The sequence below is a fragment of the Coptis chinensis genome, chromosome 9, assembly GCF_015680905.1.
Source record: "Coptis chinensis isolate HL-2020 chromosome 9, ASM1568090v1, whole genome shotgun sequence".
In the NCBI taxonomy this organism is placed as follows: Eukaryota; Viridiplantae; Streptophyta; class Magnoliopsida; order Ranunculales; family Ranunculaceae; genus Coptis; species Coptis chinensis.
In genome coordinates this window covers 67560555-67570155 of record NC_141464.1, presented here as the reverse complement: position 1 = coordinate 67570155, position 9601 = coordinate 67560555, and the positions used below count along the sequence as shown (strand labels likewise).

At 41.9% G+C, this 9601-nt stretch overlaps 1 protein-coding gene across 1 annotated transcript; it reads left to right on the top strand.

The window, feature by feature from the left end:
- Positions 1-8016: 8016 nt before the first annotated feature.
- LOC147477545 (F-box protein SKIP23-like) lies at positions 8017-9087 on the top strand. The gene has a single exon (XM_086586035.1). The coding sequence runs from the start codon at positions 8017-8019 to the stop codon at positions 9085-9087; it is 1071 nt and encodes a 356-aa protein (XP_086442161.1).
- Positions 9088-9601: the final 514 nt, after the last annotated feature.

The following is a 9601-nucleotide window of genomic DNA, read 5'->3' as shown; positions in this document are numbered from 1 at the left end:
ACACGAAGTACCAAGAAGGTTCTTCAATGTCTGAGCATCTTAATGAAATACAGAATACCATCAATTAGATGCATTTGATGAAGATCAATTTGGGAGACGAAGTTGAGGCTTTGTTTCTATTAGGCTCTCTACCCGAAAGTTGGGAGACATTAGCGGTTTCTACATGGAGCGACCTAAGGATGGAATTGTTACCATGGAGATGGCTACCATGGCCTTGTTGAATGAGGAGACTAGAAGGAGTGCAAAAGCAGCCCTCTCACTCGCAGATCCTTTTCATAGAGAAACGGGGAGAGGTCGAAACAGTAAAACCATCTCGCTCTAGAGGTGATGACGTATAAATCTAGGGGTGAAGCTAGAGCTCCTAAGGCGAGAGGCAATGTTACTATTGTGCCACCAAAGGCCACTTCAGATATGAGTCGCGAATAATCAAGAGGGATGAGAAGAATAACCGCGGTACATGAAGACATGGTGTAGAGGAACGGAAACAGGCAGAGATACTACCGCGACTAGTCGGCGACCCTAGTGGGAATCAGGTCGATTGTGGTGTGTGGCCGCCTTAGTACCTCATGTCGATACTGAGTGGGTGATAGATACAGAGCATCCTATCACGCCATAACCAAGACAGGGATTCTTCACTACCTACAACTGTGGCTTAATATAGTGAAGTAAGGATGGGTAAATGTGGAGTCTCAAAGATTATAGGCATCGAGATGTTCATATAGAAACCAATGTCGGCTACACCTTGACACTCAAGGATGTAAGACATGTCCCCGACATACGGTTAGTTTAATTTTAATTTTGGGAAATTAGATGACGATGGCTTTGTAAACTCGTTTTGGTAACGGGTATGGAAACCGAAAGCAGAGGTTCCATTGTAGCGGAGGAAAGAAAACTTGCTCTTTACAAAACACGTGCTAGTTTGTGTAAAGCGTAGTTTAACGCGCGTAAGAAGAAGCTTCATCCGAATCGTGGCACAAGAGACCGTGGTCACATGGGCATAAAAGGGATGGAAGTTCTTGCTAAGCAAAAGGCCGTGCCGCACATTAAAGGTACACATTTAGATACATGTACCCACCGTTTGGTAGAAAGCAACACGGGTCTCTTTCCAAAGATTCCCGTCTCACGAAAGCGACAATCGCCCTGAACTAGTGCAATACTGCACTTATGTGGTCCTATGAGAGAGAAGTCCCACCAAGGAGTTTCGACTTCTTGACATTCATTGATGATGCGTCAAGAAAGATATGGGCCTATAGTCCGAAGACCGCGATGAAGTACTTGGCGTGTTTGAGAAATTCCACAAAGATGGTGGAAAGAGATCTTGGGAAGTTGTTAAAGTGTATTCGCCGGATAATGGGGTGAGTACATTGGGCCATTTGAAGAGTATTGCCGAGTCATGGGATTCGCCATGAGCGCACCGCTCCCAAGACACCGCAAATGTAATGGAATAGCAGAGAATGAACCGTACCATTGTAGAGAGGATGAGATGCATGCTATCTCACTCTAAGCTACCTAGAAGCTACTGGGTAGAAGCAATGCGTACAGCCGTGCATGTGATCAACCTGTCGCCGGCAAAGCCTCTGAATAGTGATTATCCAGAGAGAGTATGGTCGCGAGAGATGTTGATTATGGATACTTGGGGTATTTGGGTGCGGGGCATTTGTGCATATTCCGAAGGATGAGAGATCCAAGCTTGATGACAAAGCCAAGCAGTGCATTTTTCTGGGTTATGGAGATGAAAAGTTTGGTTACAAACTCTATGATCCGATTAACAAGAAGGTAATCCGAAGTCGAGATGTTGTGTTCTTAGAAGACCAAACCATAAAGAGACTTTGAGGAGGGTGAGAAGTTCTGTGCTTTCACCAATGATCTTGTTGATTCAGAACCAGAAGTTCCTACTGTGGAACGTGCAGAAGGCATTGAGAATGCAGAGAACCATGAGTTTGAAGCTCATGATGAGAATCCTATTGCTCATGATGGGATAGAACCTATTGGTATAGAAGATGCAGATGAGATGCATGAACCACCACCGAGCAAGCGGTGCATCCTCCCCGAGGCACCCGCCAGATGGGGCAAGGAGGTCCGACGGAGGAGACTAGCTTCAACAGGTATCCACCACATAATGCACGCTACTATCGGATGGTGGAGAACCTATGTACTATCAAGAGGCACTTGAAGGTACGGACAAAGAAAAGTAGTTGAAAGCCATGCATGACGAGATGGATTCTTTGCATAAGAATCACACTTATGAAGTTAGTCGAGAAACCCACAGGAGAAAAGTTCTCAAGAATAAGTGGATATACAAAGTCAAGCATGAGGAGAACAATCCTCACCCAAGGCACAAAGCTCGCCTTTGTTGTGAAGGGATTCGGTCAAAGGAAAGGGATTGACTTTGATGAGATTTTCTCCTCGTAGTGAAGATGACTTCTATCCGGTGGTATTGGGTATGACCGCAAGTATGAACCTAGAGGTTGAGCAGCCTAGATGTTAAAGATGCTTTTCTTCATGGAGACCTTGAAGAAGATGTCTACATGGACCACCCGCAGGGTTTGAGGTCAAAGGCAAGGAGCACCTAGTATGCAAGCTGATAAAGAGCTTGTATGGATTAAAGCAAGCACCGAGACAGTGGTACATAAAGTTTGATTCCTTTATGGCGAAGCAAGGATACAAGAAGTCTGCTTCCGATCATTAATTGTGTGTTTGTTCAGAGATTTCCAGATGGGGATTTCATAGTGCTATTGCTGTATGTGGATGATATGTTGATAGTTGGCCCAAACATCAACAAGATATCCAAGCTGAAGAAAGACTTGAGTAAGTCCTTTGAGATGAATGATTTGGGTCAAGCAAAGCAGATACTTGGGATGCGGATCACTCGTGACAGAAAGAGTGGGAAGTTGTGGCTTTCTCAAGAAAGCTACATTGAGAAGGTGTTGAAGAGATTCAACATGGATCGCCGGGCGGTCGGCTTGTCCGCTTGGTGGCGGGCCCGCATGACTAAAGAGATGTGTCCTAAGGGTGAGCATGAGCAGAGTCAGATGGAAAAGATTCCTTATGCATCCGCATTGGGTAGTTTAATGTATGCCATGGTGTGTACTAGACCGGATATTGCTTTCGGCCGTTGGGGTTGTAGCGCATTTCATCAAACCGGGTAAAGAGCATTGGGAAGGTGTTAAGTGGATATTGAGATATCTCAAAGGCACTTCCAAATCGTGGTTTGTGCTTTGGTGGAAGTAAGCCCTTACTTGAAGGCTACACCGATGCGCAACATGGCGGTGATGTTGACTCGATGAAGTCCACCTCCGGTTATCCGGTTACTTTTGCAGGGGAGCAGGTTTCTTGGCAATCAAAGTTGCAAAAGTGTGTTGCCCTCTCCACTACGTAGCCGAAAGTATATTGCAGCCACCGAAAGTGTTGCAAAGAGTTGCTATGGATGAAGAGGTTCTTCGACGAACTAGGGCTAAAGCTAAAACAGTTTGTAGTTCTATGTGACGGTCGAGGCGCCATCCACTTGAGCAAGAATCCGAAGTTTTCATTCTAGATCCAAGCACATACACGCGTGCGTTATCATTGATTAGAGAAGTACTCGAAGACAAGCATTTGTGTATCGAGAAGATCCATACCGACAAGAACGGGTCGGATATGATGACTCAAAGTCTTACCGAAGGTAAGTTTGATGTTTGTTGTGCTATTGCCGGAATGGCAAAGACACTCCCTCCTCGGGCTGATTTGGAAATTGCGTGGAGGAAGCCCCCTCACCGCTCGAGGGGAGATTGTGGAGTTATCCCCACATGAGGAGAGAAACAGAGCGGAGAGAAACGAGCTTAATTCGCATCGAGAATGTCGAAGCGCCAAGGCAGAGGGGCGACTTCTCGCCGAGTTCCAAGACGCCAGAAGGCCACCGCCAGAGTGAAGCGCGGCCGTCGCCCCGCCTTCCGATGTTTGAAGCGACCCGCCAGAGGGGACGCCCCGCCTTCGTGTCTATGGTTCGTGGGCTTCGCTACAAAGATTCCGCCAAATTTGGTTTTGGAGATAAAACCAAAATCAAGGTTTTGGAAAACCTAAGACTAAGAACCGCAAAAAAAAAAAAGAGAAAACCCAATCTTGAAAGCTATCAAGATTGAGAGATAACCTTTACTGAGATACAACCCCTCAGAAAGAGATATAAGAGTGATCTAGTAAGGTGAGACCGAAAAGGAGAGATTGTAATCTTCCTTCCCACTTTAATAAGAACTGGCTCTTGTGGAAGTAGGCATCATTGGCCGAACCACGGTAAATCTTTGTTTTGTGGTTTGCCTTTTACTGCTTTACATTATTATTTGTTGTTGATAGTTGTTTAGCGAGTTGGGCATGTTAGTATAGGTAGTTTGTGATATTTAGAATTTATCTGGAGTTGAAGTGTGTTCATACAAGTTATCTGTGTAGTAGGAGAACCGATTGGTATTGGTGAAATCTCCCAACAAATTGTTTCCGGACTTTAATGGATATCTAATTTCCGGGCTTTACTGAATATATATCTAAAAGACATTCACACCATCCAACTTGTTATCGTTTCTTCCTAAACTTGAAGTACGACATGAAGCTCTAGCTCCCAAAACATATAAATATGCTCCCCACAAAAATGGTTATCTACCTTAGCATGACCACCAGTACATTTTCATGTGGGAGTTAGACTCCTTCAAATCCTTGGTAATTGTACTTCTTTCCCCTTTTTAAGTTAGCAATATATCCTTAGTGAATTCAACTTTGGGTTGACCTTACACTTTCTTGAGTTGTTGCACATGCCTGATCAGATTTCTGCTTCGTCGCTCCACTCCTACTCTTGACTTTTGAGCTCCAATATAGCTTGCCCTGCATGCCATTTGTCTTTGTTGTTGTGCATCTTCGAAGAGTTGCCTTTCTCTAGTTGAGGCTGCTGCAAGGTTGTCTTGCGTACCCTGAACATTTTTGAATTAGGTATATCTTTACTTGGTCTTTACGTACCACAGATTTTGGAGTTCGTTACGATAGATACATTTCAGGATTGGAGGAGATATCAATATGCGTCACATTGATCATGTGTTAAATAGATGCATTTTCAGATGGGGAGTAGTGTAGAGCTTTTTTGAGGGAAAACATTTCATGAATATTAAGGATCTGATTTTTCCTTGTATGCATTACGAGTCCTTTAAGTGCTTCTTTAAAGCGATCGTGTCTCTCCTCATTAGTCATTCACACTTTTTGGCTATGAGAAAGGATAAGTTTAACCTGTAGAGCGGAATCTCACCCGTTCTTTCTTTTCTCCTTCCAAAAAATGTCATGACAACATCTCCGACCTTCCACTGTAGAATTTCTGCTTCTCACGTGAGTAAATGTTAACGGTCAGCCAAGTTGGCGATTGTATTTCCCTCCTGCAGTTGAGACGGATCTGCTAATTCTGATTTTTTAAGCTTTACTGCTGGAGTGAAGTGGACAAATGATCAGAAGGGAGTGTAGTTCATCTAGCCTCTTGTCATGATAAAGACTCCTTGTAAAACTCCTTGGAGAATAGTACAATGATGCGATGGCGCAATGCTAGGAAACTTTAGCCTTAGCAATGTTTTCGTTGGAACCTCATACATTTGTCACTGCTCTAACCCCTGCTCTAATATTGAGAGTTCAGATAGTGATACACCAACAAGAATGTCTTCAGACACGTTAACATTGTGGTCTGTATTCTGTATAGGTGGCAGAGAAAGTGTTATTACTTTTTAGTTTGTATCACTGCCTTTAGGTCTAACTCGTGGAACCCAATGTCCCTTCAAATGGAAGTCGCTTTTAATTAAACTCACTTTTTCTTCCCCAAATCAAGTACACGGAAGCACTTGGGGAACCCTAAATAGCCACCAATGAAAACTATGATCCTCCTTCATTGTCCACTGCCCAATGTTGGTGGCATCTCTAATGGCATCACTCACTGCATCTTGTAATTGCATAAATGTACTACAGAAAGTCTGAAACAGAGTACAAGGAGTCATTGGCCGCATATATGACTGGATTCTGCTCTGTTGGATGGTGTTAAATTAAAATGAACCAATAATGTGAATGTTTGGCTTGTTCCAATAATGATTTCGTTCTGTTATTTATTAACATCGATCTGTTTTTCCACATTGCTTTCGTAATGATTTCTTTTCATTAATCATAAAAATAAAGCGTCCAAATGTGGTAGGATGAGCAACATTTTCTTGGGAGAGAGACTGTAGAAAAACGTAACGTAATTTTGCAAGTCTTGGAGATTTGTTGCACTTGCGAAAATGAAACAGGATTCATTCACAGACTTTGGCCCTTTGGATGATGCTCGCCAAAAGGACTAAAGAAGTAATGATAGGGAAGAGGCTATATCGTTCCTAGTTTCTTCTACGAAAAGGTTTATCAATCTTTACTCACCCCAAACAAATGCATTAGTTTTGACCAACTTAAGGTTAGCTAGTGACAATAGGACTAGATCTCAGAATCGATATTTTAACTCCATTATCCGGACTCAAACATCTCTTCCACCATAGTACAATGAACATTTAGAGACTACTACAGATTGTATATTAAGCATGCGTAGTTTTGCAAGGCATTTGTTGAGAAACTTGTACTGACCTCTATTCCATCGTTTTCGACTGCTACTATATTTACTATAAAATGAGAAGGTCCGCCTACTGTTGGATATATACACTTTGATGGGTTAACTAGTATTACACCCCCACTAGATGAGCCAATTAGGATTTCACTCTCACTAGACGGCAAATTAGGGTCTCCCCCCAAAGTACACCAAAAAAAAAAAATTCAAATTGGGTTGAGGGGTGTTTTTTTTTTAGTGTATGGGGGACCCTAATTTCCCATCTAGTCGGGGAAATTTTAATTAGCTCATCTAGTGGGGGTGTAATACTAGTTAACCCAAAACCCAACTTTGATTTCTGGAATAACCATTTGTATGCTATTAAAGCACAGATTATCTAAGCAGACTATGGAACCATTCCTGCAATGATCTTCTTCCTCAATCTCTAATAATTGTCTAGTGTGTTAGTCAATCATAATGCAATACCAGCTGTCTCTTTTATCTCCAACAGGAGGCTCCAAGGCCTCTGCCCTCATTCCCTTGAAATTGGCAGAGTAATGAAGCTCCTAGGAGGCTAGGATATGGAGATATTCCCAAGAAATTAGTACTCCCCAGCCCCCTTTGACACGAAAAATTAAATGTGCATTTTCATGTGGCAGCCAGACTCCAAATTCTTAGTAGTAAACAAGATTGCACTCCGTTCTTCCTCTCTATGAAGCAATATCAGCCCTGTGATTATGAGCTCTATATATTTTTTCATATTTTGTTGGAAACACACTTACATCAGCTGCATCCAAGTAATTAAAAGAAAAACTAAAGTCAAGTAGCCCCTCCAAAACCTCTTAAACAGTGTTCACTATTAAATCGTGTAGTGCTAAGTTAATTATATTAATTCTTCATTCTGAGTCTAGGACTACTATATAGCAAATCTATCTCTATGCACTGACGATCCTTTTCCCTATATGTTAAAGGCTAATAGCAAGCAAAGGCAATCTGCATATTTCTTTTGTTTTTTAACCTCCAATGTCCAAAGTCCAAACACGGTTGAAAAGCTGTATCTTCAGAGAAGGTTGGTGTGCACCATGAGAGATGAGGTTGGTTCTTGTATGGTCTTTTCACACAGCCAACGAGGACATTGTGTGTGAACTGTGAAGTATATCAGTATATGGCATACCCGTGTATATCAGTATTAGATTACCCGGGGCCATCTAATAAGCACCAAATTCTGTGCGACCCGGAATTAATAAGTAGAACACCGTAAATTGTTATTGTCAGACTGATTCATTCCTACTTTTTAGTTAACCTCAAAACAGAAAACTTGAATTTGGATGAACTTATAGGAGATGGATTTGGGAAGGACCAAAACAATTTTGGATCATGAAAGGGTAAGTCTCGTACCTTCTTTGAAACATATATAACGTCAATTTGACTTGGTAGTTCTGACGTGAGTAGTCCTAATGACAAACTGGTCTGAACTGCCAGAAGACATTAGTGATCTCTTTTTAAACCGACTGTCGCGTTGTGTTGAAGATTTTGTTATTTTTGATGTTGTTTGCAAGTCATGGAGATCTGTTGCAATTGCAAAAAGGAATAAGCAGAGTGATACATTTTTCACGCGTTTTGCACCTTGGCTGATGCTTGCCAAGAGGGATAATGATAGGGATGAAAGTGTTCGTTCTTTCTATAGTCATTCAAGCAAAAGAATATTCAATATTCAATTGCCTCATATTAAAGGGACCAGATGTTGGGGATCCCCTTATGGATGGCTTCTGACTATAGGATTTGACCTCAATATCCATCTCTTACATCCATTAAATGGGATACAACTCTCTCTTCCATCACAACCCATGTTCCCAGAACTGTCCGATTGCTATAATAACCCTGAATATTTGTGTCGGAAACTTGTTTTGGGTTCAAATCCGTCTTTCTGGAGTACTCGGTCTAACCAAGGTTGTCATGTTATGGCTCTTTTTGGACCCTATTGTAGACTCGCGTATGCTACTCCTGGAGATAAAGACTGGACATCCTTAGAAGACCATTATGATTACAAGGACATCATATTCTTCAATGACCATTTTTATGCTATTAACACAGATGGATATCTAAAAGTTTGTGATATCAGTTCAATTCCTCCCAAAGCAATAGATTTGGCATCTCCCCCAGAAGATATCTATCCTACAGAATTTTTTTATTTGGTAGAGATGTTTGGCGATCTTCACTTGGTTGTGCGATACGTCAAGGGTGAAGTGGAATGTCCTGCACTAGACTACCATTTTGACCCAACACGTTTTGAAGTCTATAAATTCAATTTTGATACAAGGTCCTGGATCGAGTTGTATTATTGGGATGACAAAGACGAAGCTTTATTTGTGGGCAATAATGCTTCTTTTGCGATCTCAACATCCAAATACCCTGAATTCATGGGTAGCTCCATCTACTTCACTGACGACCACTGTGAATTTTATAAGAAAGATTTTTGTGACATGGGAGTCTTCGACTTTGACGAGGAGATGGTTGAACCCTTTTAAGTCGACAATGATTTACTCTCCAAGATTTCTCGACCACTTTTCTTTATGCCTAGTCTTTTATAGTGCTTTGTCTTCTGGATGTTCACCTCCTACTGTGAGGGATCTGAAGCTATTGAGTGGAATGTGTTGGCTTGCTCCTGTAGTCACAAAAGATACTTGATTTGAGTTTGAAAATTTCTACCCAGTGTACAACAGGTGTGGCTTTGCTGATGATCTTAAGGTCATTGAAACGATCCAAGTTAATCGAGAATCGCTTCTCCCAGAACTTCAAGTTGAGTTGAATTGTTCTAAATGCTTTACCAGATCTGGTTTGGTCATTCACTATTTGGTTATTTCCCTCTAAATTACTTGTTTATGCTCTTCTACAACTCTCCTCTAACATCCCTTGGCCCTCAAAGAACACCACTATCATGATTTTGATTTAGCAATTACCTACATATCACTCATTGGCTGTAGGATCCTGGACACTGCTGGACTCTTCAGACCTCTTGCAGCTTTCTTGTAGAGCTGATTC

What these genes read in the sequence shown, in the direction of transcription:
- LOC147477545 (XM_086586035.1), top strand. Translation starts at nt 8,017, where the DNA reads ATGACAAACTGGTCTGAACTGCCAGAAGACATTAGTGATCTCTTTTTA.